Consider the following 21,807-nt stretch of genomic DNA (forward strand, 5'->3'; position numbering starts at 1 on the left):
GTTCTCAAGCAGAATTTTGATTTGTAATTTACATGGTGGGGGAAAAGAGCAGTTTTCCATGTTGTTTTTAATATAACATTAAAGGTAGGTCCATGTGAGGGCCATGAGATGAAGAAGTGAAAACATAGAAACAACCATGAAGCGATGGACTATGGAGAGTGGCACAACACAACGCTGAGTAAAACAGAGAGAAAAGCCAGATAGGTAAAAAATTAAAATCTCATTGGGAATTAGGGAGGACACAAGAAAAAGGACGAAAAAGGGGAAAAAAAAAATCTAAATATAAAATTCCTTAAATAATAAGTTAGAAAGTCCGTGGTCGAAAATATCCATCGAAATTTCAAGATTTTGATGGCTTCAAAATTTAAGTAGGAGAAATATCCTTTAGTTAACCTAGTTCAAAATGTTGATGTTGATGACAGGGACAAATCTACGAAGGGACTGAGGGACACATGCATCTCTCATATCACGACGTTTTACATTATACATATTTATTTTGTTTTATTAAATATAAAATAATATAGTTATATATGGGATATATATTAAAACGTGTTCCCCCAATCCTATAAGTGGGGCTTGCTTCAGCGGTTGGCGTTCAGAGTTCAAGACTACATTGAAGCAGTTATATTTTTCTTTTATTAATCAAATTTTATTACTTACAATTTCAATATATATATATATAATTTAATACACTTGTTACAGTTAGAGTTGTCCATTTAACTCGTGGGGAATCCTCTAATATACGAGGATTGAGAGATTTTTTTTCTCCATTGACTAAACAGAAACGGGTACGAAATTACATTTTCCACCCCTGTCCTAGCCCCACTTCTCTATCCCACCCCGATAAAGTATATATATTAATGCACCTATTAAAACTATGAAACTTGCCTTCAAACAAGAAAGGGGACTACAAAACTCAAAGTGAGTTTATGTTAAACTCACTATATTAGTTAGTTTATATATATATATATATATATATATATATATATATATATATATAGTTTTGTTATGATATTTGTGTTTTTTTTTTTCCTAATATTTGGTGCTATACATTAGATATACAAATGGAGATGATTCTAAATGAGAAGTTTATGGGCTAAAATTTTAATCTTGTATAGAGTTGTGTTCTCCAACATTGGATATACAAATGGAGGTGACTCTAATTTAGAAGTTTATGGGCTAAAATTTTAATCTTATATAGAGTTGTGTTCTCCACCCCTGTCTTAGCCCCACTTCTCTGCCACTACTAGTTGATGGAAATATTGAGATCTCGGTTTTTATGGAAATATCAATGTTTATGGAAATTTCAGAAAACTTTATGAAAATGGATGGAACATTATTATAATTAGTTCGAAAACTTTGATTATGCTTTAATCATACTATAATTGACCATTTTGAATGATTATTTCTAAAAATTAGCACAATATATGGATGTATATTGTAATGGTATGTGTAAATGTTGATGCTAGGAAGTCCATCTGGAGCGGGAGCAACTTCTAGAGCAAATTCTGACTAAACTTGATCACTCAAGTCATTGCTCATTCCTATTCATGCTTGCTATAACAATTCCTTACGAGATGCTAGTGCTACTAGACCTTTCTAAGAGAAAAAACTTTAAAAAGACATGAAAAATAATTATAAAATAACAATTTAATTATAAAATTAAAGGAAGCATGACATATTTGCCTGCAAAATAATTATAGATTATTTATTATAATATGTTTATGTGTAATATGAAAAAGATAATAAACTCTAACTGAAATAGTGAAAATTAAAGTAAATTAGATGCTAAAACTCCTAATTTAAGAAATAAGTTTGAGAGAATTTGAGAGATTTGGAGAAAATTGGAATGAATTTGAGAATAGAAGAGAGGATTGAAATTGAGGTGTGAAGAAGGTGAAAATGGAAAATTAAAAAATATAAAATACAAAAAATATAAATAGAAAAATGAATTAAAATAAAAATATTTGGGAAATTCTAATCATCAATTTCCAAGAAATCGTGGAAAAGTAGCTATCAAATCATTAATCCGTCACAAATTCAATTGAAATTTCCCCTAACACGATTTCGATCAAAATTTTACACCATATTAGAATATTTACTTTTGTTTCTTTTTTTAAAAAAATACTCTGTCATTCTCAATTTTTTTTTTTTTACTTTTGTTATTTTTTAAGTGTATATATATATATATACTAGTAAAGATAGACATGCAATGAACATGAAATCTTGCCATTTTAATAATAACAAAAAGAATATATTAGTTTTTTTAGCATGTAATAAATAATATATATATATATATATTAAAAAAATAATTACAACAACACTTAAAACTTAGATATATGTATATTGAAATTCTACTACCTTTTGGCTATGTTTTTGCGTCTTTTATTTGTATATTGTTTTGAGACTAGAATTTTATAAGATTGTTGTAGTATATTGTTGATTAAAAATCATTTTTAGTCCCTAAATTTTTATAGAAGAAACTATAATCCATTAACTTTAGTTTGTAATGATTTAGTCCATGTACTTTCAATTTTGTAATAATTAGTCTCTAAACTATATATATTTTAACCAATTAAACTATATCTAGATCAACTATTATTTGTAATGTTTTGTACAACGAGGATCTATTAAATTGATATTTAACATAAATTTCATTGCATCTTTAATTTAAAAAGTTTTGACTTGTAAATTTAGGTTAATTCTTTGTTTCGCCTAAATTTCAATTGAATTTGTGTTTAATAGTTTTCTAAACTTTAAAATTTCCTTATTAAATGTGTAACAAAATGTCTAAATAATTGATATTATAGCTACAAAGGATAAAATGAAATATCCCAGGCATATTTATGACATGTTTGAGAATGATTTTGAAATTATTAAAATCACTTTAAACGCATTTTTAATTGCTCAAAATCAATTTTATGTTTAGTTATATACATTTAAACATATTTTTTATACACTTAAATTTATTTGGAATGATTTAAAAGTACTTTTTAGGTTATTTTGACTCTTTTGAAATCACTCTCGAACATGCTATTAATGATAAAGTTGAACGACGTGGAAAGTAAGATTTCTTCGATGGCGGTTTATCAAGGCTTAAAGGGAGCGGACGACAAGGGTTTAGCATGTTTTATTAAGGATTTCTAATAACTACCCACATTTTACAGACATATCATCTATACGTTTTTCAATCCTTAAAAAAAAATGGTAACACCTTTTATTGTTGAAGAAGATATGTCATTTATATTTTTCTTGTACCGAATATGTCATTTATATTTTTCTTGTATCGAATTTTCATCTCTCATCCATACGTTTTTCAATTTCTATGGTAAAATATTTTTCACATAGAGAAACGTATTATTGAAGAAGGTATGTCATCTATGTTTTTTTTTTCTATACCAATTTTTCGTATCTCATTTATACATTTTTCAATACTTCTAAAGGAGTTCTACGACCTTTCATGGAGAGAAACGTAGCATTAAAAAAGAAAATATGTCATCTATATTTTTATAGTACCGATCTCTTTAAGCATATTATAATATGTAGATTTGTTTTTCTTTGAAAATTTTACAATCAACAATTTTAGAAATTTATTTTATATTGATCTACATTTGTTCGCGAATGCCCCATAATTTTTTTTTTTTTTTTTTTTTTGATATTCTTCTAGATGTCTCTCTTAATGACTAAGGATTTTCTTTTTCTTTTTTGTTGCTCTCTTTTTTTTTTTTTTTTTTTTTCTCATTTCTTCTTTTGGAGATTGTTCCTTATCTCTTTAGGTATGATGTGCATGAATTTGAAATACATTCAATAATTTTACCGATTGTTTTGTATTTTTTTATTTTGATATAAACATTTGCTTGCGTTTGAAATTTAAACACCCGATGCATTTGATTTTTTTTTTATTAGTGAACAACGTAGAATTAAAGGGTTTTTATTTTTAGTATTATTGAATTCAAATGTGGAAAGATTTAGTTGAATATGAGATTTCAATCAATACTTAGAATCATAGGGTTTTATTTTGAGTATTATTGAATTCAAATTGGGGGAGGTTTGGTTGAATTTGTTTATCGTTCAAATTTTGAAAACAAGATTTTATATCTAAATAATTCTATCTATTTTAAAAAATTATTTTATTTTGATATACATTTGTTTTTAATCATGGATTTTTTTCAAGATTTGATTGGGATAAATGTATTATCAAATAAGGTATAATCCATTTCTTTCTCTTTCTCCTTCTTTTCATTTTTTCTTTTTTGAGTAGTGTTTTTCATCTCAAGTATTATGATGTATCTGATTTAAAATACAACCAACAATTTTACAAATTTGGTTTATTGTTTTATTTTGATATACACATTTTGTCTGTTTTTTTAGTATTATTTTGTGTGACTTTTTTTAATCACTAGATATATTTTTTTAAGATTGAAGTGCAACATAAAATCATGTTTTATTTTTAGTATTATCGAATTCAAATTTGAAGAATTGAATATGGTTTTTTTTTTTTTTTTTCCATTTTATCAACATCAAATCTCGACGATAAGATTTTATATCTAAACAATTTTATTTGATAACCTTAAACCTTAATTTTTATTTTTTCTAATAGAGTATCTAGACAATTTTTGTTAAGATCAAAAGAAAAAAACGTTGATATTGAACTTAAATTAAGATTTGTTTTTTTTTTTTAATTTTTTAATTTTTAGTATTGAATTCAAATAGGTGTATATAAACCAAATTTATTTGTTTGTTTTAGAAACATAAAACCATTTATGGATAACTAATTTGAAAATATACATTAATATAATTCAAACCATTCTATTTTTTTTTTTAAGAATATATAATTATTTACTATTTACTTCTAAATAGCATATAATTCTCTTTTAGAAACTGAGACCATATTTGCATAAAATAAAATAATAGTAAATAGTTTTTTTAAAAAAGTAAAATTTTGTACCATTTTATTTTAGACATTAATTGTCTAAATTATTTAATTTTGTAATACTAAAAATACATATTTAGTTAATACAAGATTAAATAATTAAAAAAAATTAATATTTATTTAAGATACCTTTTATTTCAAAATCCTCTAATTCAACATTTTATCATTTTTTTTTCTTTCTTTCCAAAGATTAATCAATTCAAAAAAATAAAAAAAATGAAACAAACCATGTGGTAATATTTTATCGTGCTACTCCTTTATAAATTATAGTTTATAATTTTTATTTCAATTACATCATATGTATTTTAGTTTTATTCATTTTTTTTTCTATTTCTATCTCTTTCAATATTTTAAAATTTAAGGTCAAATATATTAATAATTAACTTAATGAAAATATCTCTTTTTTAACCATGTCCACTTTATTTTATTTTAAATTAACCTAAAACAAATGCCTATAGTTTTAGCAACTATTTTTTTATTACTAAATTTATGTAAAGAGTTTATTATTCAAATTAAATAAAATAATATTCATTCAATATTCAAATTTCATCGTAGAAATTTAAATTCTAATAAATTTTAGTTTTCCTCTTTGTCCCAAACTTTTTCAATAAAAATTATTTTGCTCTCACATTCACACCTGTCCATACTCTTCTACTTACCTTTCACATATTTTTTCTTTTTTCTTTTTTATTTAATTTTACATTCCTCTTTTACTATTATATCTCTCAATAATTCCTATTTCACATTATTTCCTACTTTTTTTTACCTCTACTTTTTTTTACATTTCACATCTTTTTTTTATATATTGCATTTTTCTTTTTGTCATTAGATATTTCAAAGATTATTATTTTGTCCTCAAATTCTTTGTTACAAATATTAGTCTCGTTTGTTTTGAATGATTATTTTTTTTAATTTAAAAGATCAAATAAAGAAAAATGGTTGTCCAACTTTTTTTCCAAAAAAAAAAAAAAAATGTCAAGTGTATATCGATATGGATAATTTATTTTTACTCAAGACCATTTAAAAATATCAATAAAGTACATTTCTCCATTTTATCTCTTAAATTAATTTTAAACTTCATGTTAATATGTACAATTATATTCGTTCTGCCATTTATATTTTCTTCTATTAAATTATGTTTCAAATATTTTCAATTACATCGTCCAACACATTTCATACTCATTATAAATTAATTAAATAAAACATACATATAGTGATATAGTCTTAATTATCTAATCTCTTCATTATTTTTAAACTTCACGTTAGATATTTATACTATTTAAATTAACTAAAAGTATATTTATTTAAAAGTTTATGTTTTAAAGATTTGGAACCACGTGCATTGCACGTGTGCTCTAACTAGTCATTATAAATGTACATGTCTAATACAAAAAAGATGACCTTCGAACATCTAGCTAGAATCTTGATAATTATGTAGAAACTACCTTAATTCAATTTTAAGGTGAAATGATGTGAAAATTTAATGAGAAAATGTTTGAATGAAATTAAAAATAAATATATGTTATTTTTCTCAATTTTGGCTTTTTGGAAATGAAAACTTTGGGTGGTTAAAAAAAAAAACTTACATCAATTCAATTTTGAGGTGAAATGATGTGAAAATTAAATGGAAAAAGATTTGAATAAAGTTAAAAGTAAATATACGTTGTTTTTCTCAATTTTGATTTCTCGGAAATGAAAATTTTGGATGATAAAAAAAAAAAAAAAATCACATCAATTCAACTTTAAGATTTTGAGATGAAATTGTACCATTCGTGTAATCAAGACAAGTCCATAGACGTTAAAAAGTTAGCTAGTCTCTACAAATTATTCCAAGATCCATGATTGGTTGATTTTTGATTCCATGAAACATGTACGTTTATTTTGATGATTCCAGGAGGGGGCTTCATCCATTTCAGATTAGATTTTGGATGCTTTTGAGTTAATGTAATCTAATTGATGTTGGATGATATTTCTCTTCTTGATATTGAATCCATTGAACTCGATTTTTGATATTTGCTTTAGAATTTCCTTTTCCCAACAAAAGCTCTTCTGAATTTGTGAACATTCTTTACTAGAAGAGCCTTAATGATTGAAGAGTTTGGAAAATAAAGGCTTTTGGACTAGTAAAACAAGATTGTTTGGATTTGTCAAAATTTTCCAAACTTGTTTGGCCATTAGGACTTGATTAAATCCTTCTACATCTCTAGAATTCCACCAAAATCTCGAAAAGGATCTCGTGATATTATTACAAAATTCCTTTGGGAGTCTGAATAAACTCATCGCATATGTTAGTAGAGTTTGACCAATACTTTTAATTAAGATTTCCTTTTCAGCCCTTAACTTTTTAATCTATTTGGTGTAAGATTATAATAACCGTCATTGCTATAGTAAATACAATTTCAAACCTCTAATTAACTATGATCAATAATATTTCGAAATCTTTCATTTATTACCGTTTACTATTCCCCTTTCAGATAAAAATAGTTTACATTTCAAATACATATTATTATAATCTAAACTAAAATAATATATATTTCAAATATAAACTAAAGGTCCCATGGACAAAATCCAACATAAGAGAGTCGTTAATCGTTACCTCACTGTGTTCAATCTCCTCAAAATAAAGCGAAAAAAAAAAAAAAAATGTTATGCGCTATGGCCATCGACAGCGTCGCTCTGAGAAAATCGGTGGCCGGAATCGAGGCTGGGCGACCCTTTAATCAGAACCCTTCTTCCTCACCCACCCGCTTTCATTTGAAACTGAAATTTCCTCTACTTTCACAGACCAAATCTACGAAGCTTCCCATTGAATTTCATTCTAACCCACTTCACACCCTCAACATCCTCCCGTTTGCGCGACTTTCCTGCTCTGTTTCTCTCCTCTTTCGCTGGTTAGACCCATTCTACTATACCCTTTTATCTTTCTTCCTTCATTTTTATGTATTTTCCATTACTTTTGTGTTTATAGATATAGGGGTTTGTTGAAAATTTATTGAATCTTTCAGAACGTACCGAAGAAATTAGGTTATAAATCTTCTGAAAATCGGAAATGGGGATGTGTTTTTTTGTTAGATTTTCGGTTGTTAATTTTTGGTGATTAGTATGTGTAGAAGCATTTATGCATTGTTGTATCAGTGTTTGATGAGATGATAACTTTTACTCCAGGGATTCTTGGAGATGGGCTGCTCAATTCACTTCCTATTACTTGTTCTTTCTTTGTTTAGTTGCGCAAGCCCACGGTTATCCATCTTTTTCTAATAGATATCCGTGTGAAGATGTTAACTTGTATTATGCTAATGTAGCAAAGTTAAAAGGTGAACCTCTCAAACGTAAGCTAAATTCAATTGTTGCTGCACATCATTCCTTGTCCTATAAAGAGGTACCTTTTTTTTAATTTTTGGGAGACACATATTTTGGTTATTAAGGTTTGAGTTTGGTAGCATTTAGGTCTTGAGTTTTCAAACTCGAAATTTTAACTGTTACGGTTTGAAAAAATGGTTTATTTTGTGTGTGACATCAATTTTCTGTTAATTAGCTAATTGAAAGTTGACATGGTTGCCGCTTCTTTCTCCCTCCTCCATTGGCTGCTGCTCACTCACCATTGTCGTTCTCCCTCGTCCTGAAACGAGGGGCAGCCTCTCATCCTCCCTTGCCCACCCTTGTCCACCACCCTTGCCCACCTCATCTTTAAACGAGGAAGAGTTTCAATATCGAGGGAGAAGGGTGAGGTAGGGGCACTATGGGTGCTGGCAGGAGAGTAGCGGAGGATGGGGAAAGAAGAGAGAAAAAAAATTTATTATTTTAAAATATTTTAAAAAATATATTTTTGAATAAATAGATGTCACATTATCTCTAATTAACGGTTAACCGTGGAGACCAAATAAACCATTTTTCCAAACTCCAGGTATTAAAATGTCTGAGTTTAAAAACCCAGAGACCCAAGTGTTGCCAAACTCAAACTTCAAAGATTAAAGTCCCTTTATTTTTTATGACAAACTTTTAGCTCTAGCTAGTTCCTCTTCTAGTTCGTCTAATATGTTAATTACGCATCTAATGCTCAGCTAAGCGGATTTGATGAACAGGTCTGGGATGCCATCAAGATTCTTGATGCTGCTGATGTTGACAAACCAGAAGCCTCATCGGCAATGTAATTCTAGTTACAGCTAAAACTACTTCAATTTTATTTGGTTTGTAATTTTGATTCATACATATCTAACTATTTCATGCAACATAACTTTTCCCATTTTGGTGAAGCAGGTATTAAAATGGCTTGTGCCTTATATTCTACATAGTTGATGAATTCTACCTGAATATTCATTGTCCACTTTTACCACAGAGTGGAGATTTACTCGCAAAGGATTGTGTCAAAGTCTCTAGCAGGGAAACCTGAGGGTTGGAACAGTAAGTTCTTTAGTAGACTAATTTTTGAACTTGCCATGCCAAATGTCTAAACATCTTTATACCATGTCCTTCACTTTGATCTCCTGCTCTAAATCTTTCAGTTTAAGTAGCTTTCTTGGCAATTTGAGTAAAAAGATGAATGTATGACTGTTACTGTAGAATATTGAACAATCAGTATCTGGCATATCAAGGCAAATTAACAACAGTATCTATAGATGACGAGTTATTTTTCCTTCTTCTTTCCATTTTGTTATTCAGGGGAGCATTTGTGGCCTCGTTCTTATGGGCTTAGAAGAGGTCCATCCCTGACTGATTTGCACAATATTCATCCAGCAGATACAAATGGTAATTTGAGAATTTTCTATTCTGGCAAAAAGTCGATGAAATTAGTTTGATATTAGTAACTAACTGAAGTTTGAGCAGTGAATTTGTCCCGGGGGAACAAATATTTTGGAGAATGCCAAGTTAACTCCCCAGAATGTTTAAAGCCAGCCTACAAAGAAGCAGCTTCCGATACTGAAACCGACAAGGAAAAATGGGCACCTCCTAAGCGTGTAAGACTTTTGTTGAACTTTTGGCAATCTTGAAGTTGGAATTCTTTCTTTCCCGGGAAAAATGTGTATAGATTCAAAGCATTCTTTTATAAGATATTGATATGCATTTGGGAGATGATCTCATATATCATAGAATATCCATGGCAGTATATCATATATTCTTACTTGTGGCTTCTTATTTGGATTAGGAAATAGAAAACCTGCACTGTTATCTTTGAAACTCGAGAAGTCTCTGAATAAATACACATATCACTATCCTAGTTTATCTAGATCAGAAACATATAAAAAATTATTAAATCTAGAATGCAGTGATTGCTTGAGTTGTCGTTACTTATAATCACAATTTCCTTATCTGCATTTGTTTTCACTGGCAGGTTAGAGGAGATATAGCAAGGGCAGTAATGTATATGGCAGTCTGTTATGGGTTTCACCTTTCTGATTCTCCAAACAAGGGTAGGTTTCAAGGGGAAAAAGCAGTAACAGTCAATGCAATGCAATTTCTTATTTATTCATTTATTTTTGCATATTCTGTCATTTATGTACTGCTTTCATCATGTATACATTTCAAAAAATAAATTGTCAAGATTTTAATAGTGTTTCACCCATCCTTTGTAGGAAATAAGGAGATGGGCCTAGTTTCCACATTGTTAAAATGGAATGAGGGTGATCCGCCATCAAGAGAAGAGAAGTTGAGAAATGACAGAATATGCGAGTTTTATCAGCACAATAGAAATCCTTTTGTCGATCATCCAGAATACGCTGAGCTAATTTGGAAGCAAATGTCTCTGGCTCGTGAAAGCTCAAAGTTTCTCAAGGGAAAGCAATGATCAATATATGTCATGACCATTAACCGCCACAAGGTGAGAGTTTCTTGCGGAGGAGATATTCTTTTTGTACTTGGTGATATTCATTTTTTCCTCTGCTTATTGAAAGAGGGTAGCAATGCATCATATGAGATTCTAGTTTATATTTATTCACAACGAAATATGTTTAATATTATACATCAAGGAAATTAGGCTAGGCCGAGAGTTGATTTAATCTGTTTAATCTATCCTCAATGTTCCTTCTGATAAGTGGATTTAGATATTCATTTAATTATAATATTAAATGATTGTGAAAGAAAATACTTCAAGAATTTGAATTTAGAACTTCTATAATATTATCATGCCTCAATTCCACCGCGAGAAAAGTTGGGGGTGGGGTGTATGAATTTCCAACTAATTTCAGTTGAACAAATAATGGAGTTTGACTTGGGAAAGATGACTTATATGTTCACATAGCCTAAAGAACGAAAATGGTTTCTCTAATTAAGCTACGGACTATGTAGAATATTGACTAACATTCTTCATTTTGTTCCTCTTAAAATTGTAGTTCTTATAGAACAAGTGTTGAAATTAGGGTTTTTTACTCTAGGGGCAATTTTGTCTTTTTACTTGTACCCTAGGGTTTTCCTTTTTTCTTTTTAAGCTGGTAGTCACTATGTATTATTTGTATCAGTCATATAATAAAAATCCTTCATCCCGTGATTTTTTCTCCCTGATTAGGGTTTTCCACGTAAACCTTGTGTGAGCTATTTTCTTTCTCTACTCTGTCTTTTTCATCACGGTATCAAAATATGGAGACGAAACCTTGATCACCATTGAGGAAAACCCAACAAGAGAATCCCAAACCAATGGCACAGATATAGCCATTGTTATCCAAAACGCCATTGACTGATATTTCCAATCTGTCATTCACCACCTTCAACGTGATGACCAGCCGACTAGAACCGATCACCCGATCAGATCCGACCAGCCGGTGACTTCCCTTCCGATTTCGTCCGATCCCCCACAGATGCAACCGATCGAAAATCATCCACAGCAGGCCCAGTCGATGTCTTCCGCACCGCACAGGCTGAAGTTGCATCTGCCGTTCGATGCCCTCCAGGTAACACAGTCGACCGTCGTTGAATCACAAGGGTTGAAACCGAGCCTACCATTCCAGTTGACCCGCAACTTTCCGCCAAATCTCCAGCCAGGTAACTCATTGTTTTCAGCCGAGCCTGGCATCTTTCCTCCCGTGCGGGTCGATCCAACAATTTCGGCAGGCAGGTTCCAGCCGGTCCTTCAATTAGGCGCAAACCAAGACTTCCAGTCGGGTCAGCCGAGAATGAATCCAATCAGTGGCCGTCACTTAATCAATTGAGATCCCATGTTTCAGCCGGATGCGAATAGTAATTTGGGACAATCGTCGCCAATCATGGGTGGATTTGGAGGAGGAGAATCATCGTCCCATCGTCGGGATCAAGGGAGTATAATCCAAGACCAGTTTACTCAGTTGCAACTACAGATTAAGCAGCTGAATGAGATGTTCCAACAACAGATGGTTGCCATTGGAGAAGCATTGGGATCAGTATCTAATGTCCAGTCAGATCTAAACCAGAATCAACTGATTTACCCTGGAAATTTGGTAACTTCTTTCCCTACGTACTCTTCAAATTTATTCTCTGGAGCTATAGGCAACTCTTCTAGCTTTATTGTAGGAGAAAAGTTGAATGGTGAATTATTTTTCTTGGTCTCAATCTATTAAAATGGAGGGTCGTCACAAATTTGGGTATGTGACGAGTGAGATACGAAACCAAGGCCAGAAGACCCCCAAGAACGAATTTGGAAGGGGGAGGACTCTTTGCTGAGATCTATTTTGGTAGGAAGTATGGAACCTCAGATTAGAAAACCCCTATTATATGCAGCCACAGCTCGAGATATTTGGGAGGTAGTCCAAAAACTTTACTCGAGGAGACAGAACGCTTCACGATTATATACCTTACGTAAGCAAGTCCATGAGTGTAAGCAAGGGGCAATGGATGTTACAACATACTTCAATAAACTCACTTCTTTGGCAAGAGATGGATTTGTGCTGTGAGATGATTTGGAATTGTCCTTGTGGAGGAGTTTTGCACTATCAATCTGAGGAAACCGATCGTGTATACGACTTTCTTGTGAGACTAAACTCTAAGTTTGATGCAGTACGAAGTCATATATTGGGAACCCGTCCGATACCATCCTTAATGAAAGTCTGTTCTGAAGTACGTCCCGAGGAAGACAGGTCTAGGACGATGAATGATACTCTTGTGACTCCGACAGATTCCGCTGCTTTCAAAACTTCAAGCCCTGCCTATGATAAGTAGAACAGTAAGCCGCCGCTAGTGTGTGAACATTGCAAGAAACCCTGGCACACGAAAGATCAGTGCTGGAAATTGCATGGCCGTCCACCGAATGGTAAGAAACAGTGAAGCCAGGCACTGGTAGGTGAATCAGTAACTGGAGACACACAGTCTCAGAATCAGGAAAACAGTCAGAGCACTACTAGTACAGTAGGAGTCAGTGTAATCGCCCAATTAGGTATTTTTCACTCCTCTGACATTGTTAGTATAATTGGTAATAAACCATGGATTTTAGATTCTGGGGCTACAGACCACTTGATTGGTTCCTCTGACTAGTTTCTCTCTTATCAACCAAGTGCTGGGAATGAGAGGATCAAGATTGCTGATGGGTCTTTTGCCCCAGTTGCTGGAAAAGGACGGGTGTCACCTTTTGAGGGCTTAGTTCTCCAAGATGTGTTGCATGTGCGAAAAGTTTCTTACAACCTTTTATCTATTAGTAAAATTACAAGGGATTTGAAATGTCGTGTTATCTTCTCACCTGATGCTGTTGCTTTTCAGGATCTGAACTCGGGGATGACGACTGGCACTGTCCGACATGACAAGGTGCTCTATTTCCTCACTGAAGAAGCCTCATCTAGTATATGTGATAGGACTAGTTTGCTTTCATCTCATTTTTCTGTTTCTGAAACTAACTATATGTTATGGCACTATTGCCTTGGGCACCCTAATTTTCAGTATATGAATTATTTGTTTCCTCATCTTTTTCATAATGTTAATATCTCTAATTAAATTGCGATGTGTGTGTCCAAACCAAACAGCTCCGTGAATCATTCAAGTCTCAGTCTTATAAGCCTTCTAAACCATTCACCCTGTTCCATAGCGATGTCTGGGGTCCATCACCTGTTACTACCATTATTGGAAAGCGATGGTTTGTAACCTTCATTGACGATCGTACTAGGCTAACCTGGGTTTTCCTTTTGACAGACAAATCCGAAGTTACATTGGTCTTTCTACAATTCTACTATAGAAACCCAGTTCAATGCCAAAATCGTTATTCTCTGTAGTGATAATGGTCAGGAATACTTTAATAATTCCTTAAGAGAGTTCTTAATCTCGAAAGGAATAGTCCATCAGAGTTCCTGTGCGTACACCCTTCAACAAAATGGAGTGGCCAAACGGAAAAACTGTCACCTAATCGAAGTTGCTCGGTCTCTTATGTTGTCAACTTCCTTTTTTTCCTATTTATGGGGAGATGCTGTTTTGACAGCAGCCCATCTAATAAATCGAATGTCGTCCCGGGCTTTAAAATTTCAAACCCCCTTGGATTACTTCAAAGAGTCCTATCCTAATAACCATCTTATTTTTGTTGTTCCCCTCCGAGTATTTGGATATGTTGTGTTTGTCCATACTCATGGCCCTAACCGAACCAAGTTTACTCCTCGTGCTAAAAAATGTGTCTTTGTGGGGTATCCACTTCATCAGTATGGGTACAAGTGTTACCATCCCTCCGCCAGAAAATACTTTGTTTCAATGGATATGACATTCTTCGAAGATCATCCATTCTTTCCCAATGGTTCTTTTCAGGAGGAGAATACTAGTGAAGAAACCAATTGGGCTTCGAGTCTATCCGTCTTGCTTGAACCCATCCTTGATATAAGTACCAATGAATCCATTCTACCTACCAAACAAGTCCCATGGATCACATACTATAGGAGGAATCTTAGAAAGGAAATGGCACCGCCTGTTACTTCTCCGACTCCAGTCCATGAGTCAGAACGGGGATCAGTTCTAGGTATTAATACTCCTATCCCTGATAATGGTAATAGATGTGATAGAACTGATGCTTGTGTTGAAAATGATGAGAGCAAAGACAGGGAAGACAATGACAATCAGAATGATTCCACCAGAAATAATCTGACAGAGGCAGGAAATGATGATTGTGAGACATTTGTTCCAGCAGAGAATATTGTTGAACTTGGAATAGAAATGTCACCTATTCCAGGTGAAAACACCGTTGAGAGTGGAAAAGAAATGACAGAGCATGAGACTTATAAGCAGGAGGTGGATTACAGTATGAAGTCCGATGAAAATAAAGACCGAGATGCATCGCTTGACCTTTCGATTACCCTGTGGAAAGGTACCAGATCGTGTATAAAATATCCACTGTAGAGTTACTTGTCTTATAGCAACTTGTCTCCTAGGTTCAAGGCCCTCACTACGAGCCTAGACACAGTGGTGATACCGTATAGTATACACACCGCAATGGAGATTCCTGAATGGAAAGCCGCAGTCATGGAAGAAATGGGGGCGCTTGAGAAAAATCATACATGGGACCAAGTTACTCTTCCTAATGGACACAAAGCAGTTGGATGTAAATGGGTGTTCACAGTAAAGTATAGGCCCGATGGAACAGTTGATAGATACAAGGGCAGGTTGGTTGCAAGAGGTTTTACTCAGACTTTCGGAGTTGATTATTCCGAGACTTTTTCACCAGTAGCAAAGCTGAATACAATACGGGTTCTGCTTTCAGTTGCAGTTAATAAAGATTGGCCCCTTCATCAGTTTGATGTGAAGCATGCTTTTCTCAACGGAGAGTTGAAGGAAGAAGTTTACATGAGTCCTCCCCTAGGATTCGAGAAACAGTTTAACCACCGAGTTTGCAGACTAAAGAAGTCCTTATATGGGTTAAAACAGTCCCCGAGGGCCTGGTTTGGCAGGTTTACTACTTTTGTAAAGTCATAAGGGTATAGTCAGGGACATTCAGATCACACTCTCTTCCCTAAGAGGTTAGTATCCAGGAAGATTGCAGTTTTGATTGTTTATGTTGATGATATTGTCATTTCAGGTGATGATGCTTCAGAGATTGACCGATTAAAGACAAAGATGGCTGAGGAATTTGAAATCAAGGACCTTGGAAAACTAAGGTACTTCCTTGGAATGGAGGTAGCTCGATCGAGAGAAGGGATTTCAGTTTCCCAACGGAAATATACTCTGGACTTACTTAAGGAGATAGGTATGACAGGCTGCAAACCAGTTGATACTCCTATAGAAGTGAATGCAAAGTTAAGTGATATGAGTGAAGGTGTTCCAGTTAATAAAGAGAGATATCAGCGACTTGTTGGAAAGTTAATATATCTCTCTCATACTAGACCTGACATTTTATATGCAGTGAGTATGGTAAGTTAGTTTATACAGTCTCCGTACGAAGAACATATGAGGGCGGTGGAACGCATCCTGAGATATCTGAAAACTTCTCTAGGGAGAGGCTTGATGTTCAGAAAAACTAAAAGACAATGCATCAAGGCATACACAGATGTAGATTGCTCTGGTTCTGTGGTAGACAGAAAGTTGACATTAGGGTATTGTACCTTTGTGTGGGGTAACCTTGTCACATGGAGGAGTAAAAAACAAGGGGTTGTTGCCAAAAGTAGTGCCGAAGCTGAGTACAGGGCCATGAGTCTGGGGATCTGTGAAGAAATTTGGCTTGAAAAGTTTTAAGAGACCTTGACCAAGATCACATCGGTCCAATGAAACTCTATTGTGATAACAAAGCCGCAATAAGCATAGCAAATAACCCAGTTCAACATGATAGAACAAAGCATGTGGAGATTGATCGGCATTTCATCAAGGAGAGACTTGACAATGGCAACATTTGTGTCCTCTATGTTCCTTCTAGCCAACAGATTGCAGATGTCCTAACAAAGGGGTTGCTTAGACAGTTGTTTGACTTGTATGTGAGCAAGTTGGGTCTTATTGACATCTACGCCCCAACTTGAGGGGGAGTGTTGAAATTAGGGTTTTTTACACTAGAGGCAATTTTGTCTTTTTACTTGTACCCTAGGGTTTCCCTTTTTTCTATTTAAGTTGATAGTCACTGTGTATTCTTTGTATCAGTCATATAATAAAAATCCTTCATCTCGTGGTTTTTTCTCCCTGATTAGGGTTTTCCACGTAAACCTTGTGTGTGCTATTTTCTTTCTCTACTCTGTCTTTTTCATCAACAAGACTATGCCCTTACTACATTTAGTTGTCAAGGAAACTCATAGGATACTAAATTTTAGGTCGGTGGTTATCAGGGCTTGGACTCATTCTCTCTGAGCTCTTTATTACTTAGCACTTATCGACCGAGATGCCAACCTAGAGTGGTTTACCCCTTTAAAGTCTATTGAACTCTTGGAATCTAAAAACAGATATCCATAATCAAGAATCTGTAAAGGAAACATCTATATCTTAAAAATTTTTTAATGCACTATCTCAAGATGGAAGGTTGAGTTGATGTGGTAAGCCTTTTGTTACTACCAATACGATTGCAGTGTCATGTAAAAAGTTGAAATGGAAGAGTAGTAGAAAAAGATAAAATTATATTAATACTTTTTAGTAAGAATAATCTAACTTACTAGAATGGTCCTCATGAAAATTGTGACACCAATGTCTTGTTGACATAAAAAAATGAAGAGTAAGTTAAAACTATATGATAATTGTTTCAATTTCTCCTCCAATGTAACAAAAAGGAAATGTTTGGAAGTCAAAGAGCAAGTTTCGTTTCCATGACTAAGTAGGCATTGGCATTCATTGCCTTCACTGTAAAGGAGATGGAGTGGTATCTGCATGATTAGTCAACGAGAGATCTATGTTCCTTCTATGCCTTCTTTCCAAGAAAGCTGGTTTCAAAGGCGTTTGAACAATTTCAAACTTGTATGTTAGCATAGCAACAATCTCAGACATTGCAGGTCTTAGATTTCCATGAGGTTGAAGGCATAACAAAGCAACCTGAATTGCATGTGCTACATTCTTCTCCAAATATCCACCATCCTTCATCCTTGGATCCACTAGTTCGGTGAGTGCAGACCTCTCATATAGTTTCCATGCCTGCATATTAGTATAGTTGAATAGTCATATCAGAATGTCTTAAAATTGACAAATACTGGACAATAGTTGTGGGATTCTATGCATGTACATATTCAGGAAGATATTGCATTTCGGTTGGTAAAGAAAGATTTGTGTTTTTCCTGCCACTGATGATTTCTAGCACAAGAACTCCAAAGCTGTATACATCTGCCTTCTCTGACAGTTCTCCCCTAATTGCATATTCCGGCGCTGTGTAACCTCTGAACAAATGAAGAGCATGTGATAAAACTATCAATATAACAGAATATTACATCAAATTGTTTAGCCTAGCCAGTGATTTATCAGAAGGCTTACAGAGTTCCAGCAAATGTAGTGCTTAGGTATGCTTGGTCATCAGGGAAGAACCTAGCCAGCCCAAAATCACCAATCTTCGGTTGAAATTTGTCATCAAGAAGAATGTTGTTTGCTTTGATGTCTCGGTGAATAATTCTTAGATGGGAATCCTCATGTAGATACTGCAACCCTTTGGCAATGCCTCTGATAATCTTCAATCTGGTGTTCCAGTTGAGGATTTGGTCACTTCCACCTGTTTTGTAAGAATTTTGATGTTCAACATTATTGTATTGGCAGGTCAAGGGTAGGGAAGATCACAACTTATAGAGAAGAACTATTAGTAATACCATATATTATGAGATCTAAACTCCTGTTCTCCATATATTCATACACGAGTAGCCGTTGAGGCCCATCAGAGCAACAACCAAGCAGGCGAACAAGGTTCTTGTGTTGGATGCTTGTTATTAGTCTGACCTCTGATAGAAATTCTGGCTCTCCCTGTTGGGATTTGTTAAGTGAAAGTTTCTTAATTGCAACCATTCTTCCATCTTCTAGTGTTCCCTATAAAAGATAAGTTTGAAGTTAAATTGGAAAAATGAAGATACCTCGCAATCTAACCCACATTTGTTCCAAAAGGAAAAAAAAAACCCAATCCAAGAAAGGTAAACCCAAAGAGACACCATCTTAAGGGGCATATTGAGAATCCCAAATTGAAAAGATGAAGAGCCCTTGCAATTTTTACAAGATACATGGGTTACTCATCTCATTGCCAATTGGTTTTGAGATGGAACCATATTTATCTAATAGAAATTCATACCAGATAGACGGGTCCAAAACCTCCCTGGCCTAGAAGATTTTTCGGGTTAAAATTCTTTGTTGCCTTTTTCAGTGTGTGAAAGTCGAAGTAACTTAATGAATGCAGGTTCTCGCTTAACAAATCTGTTGATGCTGCAGCATGAGAATAAAAAAATATTTACTTTTTGGCAATTTGATAAGCATTAGTAGTTTCTTCTGATCTTGCAATATTACTTTCTTTTGTTACCTTGAGTTGTTCCAGTTTGTCTTAATAACTTCACCACCTTATTTTGTTTGATAGATTTCCTAAAGATCAATATGAGAATCAGCAATATTACCACCACAACTAGCATTCCAAGGAAGAAGCAGAAAACTGGAGAATGTAGCAGAGATGAAGAGCTCTTCATCTGATCTTTAGAGATTCCTGGAACAACAGCCCATGTAAATTTTATTGGTTTCAGAATGCAAAATGAATCCCTAATAACACTATACTAGAGAGTGGCTCCTACAATTTTGAATTTCTTGCCAAGACAGAGGTCAAAATTAAAGTTGAATTCCATATCTGGTAAGAACAAGTGTCAGAAATGAGTGTGGAGTTTATAATACCTTGAAGTATTCGGCGAGGCATCCCTCAGTTGGCCTGCAAGACATAAAGGAAGAAGCTTTTAACCAAATATTCAATTCAGGTTCTCTTCTCTGTTTTATTGTCTTTCCTTTTTTAGGGTTGAGAAGTGAAGCTGTTCTTTGAAGTGTACTGAAAGTGCTTGAGCTGAACAGATGATGACATAAAACCAGCATAGTTTTTGACGAAAGAGGTAAACTGTGAAGTTCCCTCGGATATTACAAATTCTCATTTGGGTCTTATTGGCAGTTGGCACCTTGATAGAAATATCCAAACTTTTTTTTTTTTTCCTTTTTTTTAAATTACCTTTTTGTCCATGGGGTTTGGATAATAGATCAACTTCATCGTTAATTGTAGTTCCTATGATTTGATAAAACTCATATAAATGATCTCTATAAGACTGCTTCTAGAGTGAAGACTAACTCCACAAATCAACACAAACTTTTTCGGTATGTTTTGTCCTGACTCACATATTTCCTAAAAAATTTTCCAAGAGGTCATTCAACATAGTATTGTTCTTAGCTAAGCACACTTAACCTTGGAGTTTCTATGGTTGAATCATTAAAAAGGAAGGTAAATTTATTGGTATAGGTAGTAGCTTTCAATCATTCTAAGCCTTTCTTAATCATACTTTTATATCATCGTAATCCCTCTAATTTGGATGTGATTTTGGTTCATTCATATACTTTTGAACTGGCGCATTACAAATTATAAAGATTTTATCAAATTATAGAGACTATTTATGAGACTTTATCAAACCAAAGAGACTAAATTCTATCTTTCAAAATTGAATGAACAAAATTTTAATTTTTTTTCAAATCACAAGGACAAAATTTGTAATCTAACCGTTTAAAAAGTCATAGACTTTCATCTGAAAGTTTAGGAATTACTCGATTTTAGTCCTTCCCTTCACGTTAGGTTTCAGTTGGTCATTTTAACAGAAAAATTAAGTGGCATTTATTCTTTGGAGTTTGTTTTGATATTGTAAAAATGGATAAAAGCAGGATGGGGACGTTTGTCTGTGGTCTTGGACATTAACTCTTATGCTAGTGAGAATTTGTAATGATATAAATCCAAACACACATGGGATTTGTTGTTGTCAACAACAGCTAATTGAAAACAACAAGAAATATGTTCATAGTACGGCTATCTTCTTTGTCTTTCTTTCTAGTTGTTTTGCATTTACTAGATATGATATATCTATTGATAACCTCAAATTATCGCCACCATTTTTATGGTCAGAAAATTTCATTTAGTATTACGTATGTAATTCCATTTTTTTTTCTTTTTATTAACATTAATTAAAGTAGTTGATCTTGTAGCCAAAAATATGTCTATTTGGAGCAATGTTGGAGTGGATAAGTTCTTCCCTCAAAATTAAATAGATTCATATTCGAAAGAACTTATTGTCAATCAGTAGATCAAGTGAACCAAAAACTTATGAATAGATAAAAACACAATTCAACCAATTTTCAAGTATAGTTTTCTTTTGGTCCATAAGTTTCAAAGTGCTACACTTTTACTTTGAGTTTTGAGTTTGATTTTCATTTGGTACTTAGATTTCAAAATATTACATTTTTATCTTTGAGTTTTGAGTTTAGTTTTCATTAATCACTAAATTTCAATATTTACACTTTTACCCTCTGAGTTTTCACGAATGCCCACTCTTGGTTTTTGGCATTATCTTTCATTTAATTAATTAAAAATAACTATCATGTTAAAAAATTTAATCAAGTTTAATAGTGATGAGAATTAGTAAAAATTAATTTAATTCTTTTAAATTAACTAATAGATATTAACATTGAAGAGAGTTTTGCTTTCTTCATGGAAAATCAAGTGTAAAAATATAAATCTTGAAACCTATTGACTAAATTGGATATTAAACTGACAATTCAAGAATAAAAATGTAAGATTTTGGAACTAGATCAAATAAGAAACTCAAAATTCAAGGTAAGAGTAACATTTTGAAACCTAAGTAGTCAATGAAAACTAAATCTAAAATTTATAGATAAAAAAGATATTATTTTTTCAAATATAAATTAGTCTCAAATTCATAATAATGTATTGAACAAACTCATATATATGCAAAATCTTAAATATCTTTGATCATTAAGCTATAATTATCATTTATCACTCTAAATAAGAACCATAATGTCAAATATTATATATAAAGAAGAGA

At 33.0% G+C, this 21,807-nt stretch overlaps 2 protein-coding genes across 7 annotated transcripts; one reads left to right on the forward strand and one right to left on the reverse strand.

Moving 5' to 3' along the window:
• The first annotated feature begins 7,495 nt into the window (after positions 1-7,495).
• Positions 7,496-20,079, forward strand: LOC120071119 (uncharacterized). Of its 6 annotated transcripts, none has more exons than XR_016527700.1 (10): positions 7,496-7,824; positions 8,099-8,312; positions 8,995-9,080; positions 9,270-9,334; positions 9,593-9,679; positions 9,758-9,888; positions 10,263-10,341; positions 10,504-10,748; positions 17,761-17,867; positions 19,308-20,079. XR_016527700.1 is itself a non-coding variant. In XM_039023181.2 (9 exons), exons 1-8 carry the CDS (start codon positions 7,577-7,579, stop codon positions 10,713-10,715), a joined length of 1,122 nt encoding a protein of 373 aa, XP_038879109.1. In that variant the 5' UTR covers positions 7,497-7,576; the 3' UTR covers positions 10,716-10,748; positions 19,308-20,079. The 6 variants fall into 6 exon arrangements, 2 of the variants coding, with proteins under 2 accessions (XP_038879109.1, XP_038879110.1); XR_016527703.1 differs by lacking the exon at positions 17,761-17,867 and adding an exon at positions 13,589-13,633 and having other exon boundaries at positions 7,497-7,824; positions 9,016-9,080; XR_016527701.1 differs by having other exon boundaries at positions 7,497-7,824; positions 9,016-9,080; positions 17,752-17,867.
• LOC120071118 (cold-responsive protein kinase 1-like) lies at positions 17,609-19,413 on the reverse strand. The gene is made up of 6 exons (XM_039023179.2): positions 19,254-19,413; positions 19,029-19,159; positions 18,559-18,772; positions 18,233-18,464; positions 17,988-18,138; positions 17,609-17,899 (listed from the first exon to the last, which is right to left on the reverse strand). Exons 1-6 carry the CDS (start codon positions 19,411-19,413, stop codon positions 17,609-17,611), a joined length of 1,179 nt encoding a protein of 392 aa, XP_038879107.1.
• Positions 20,080-21,807: the final 1,728 nt, after the last annotated feature.

The sequence above is a fragment of the Benincasa hispida genome, chromosome 2 (assembly GCF_027475165.1).
Source record: "Benincasa hispida cultivar pf3 chromosome 2, pf3_genome.v1.1, whole genome shotgun sequence".
Taxonomy (NCBI): domain Eukaryota; kingdom Viridiplantae; phylum Streptophyta; class Magnoliopsida; order Cucurbitales; family Cucurbitaceae; genus Benincasa; species Benincasa hispida.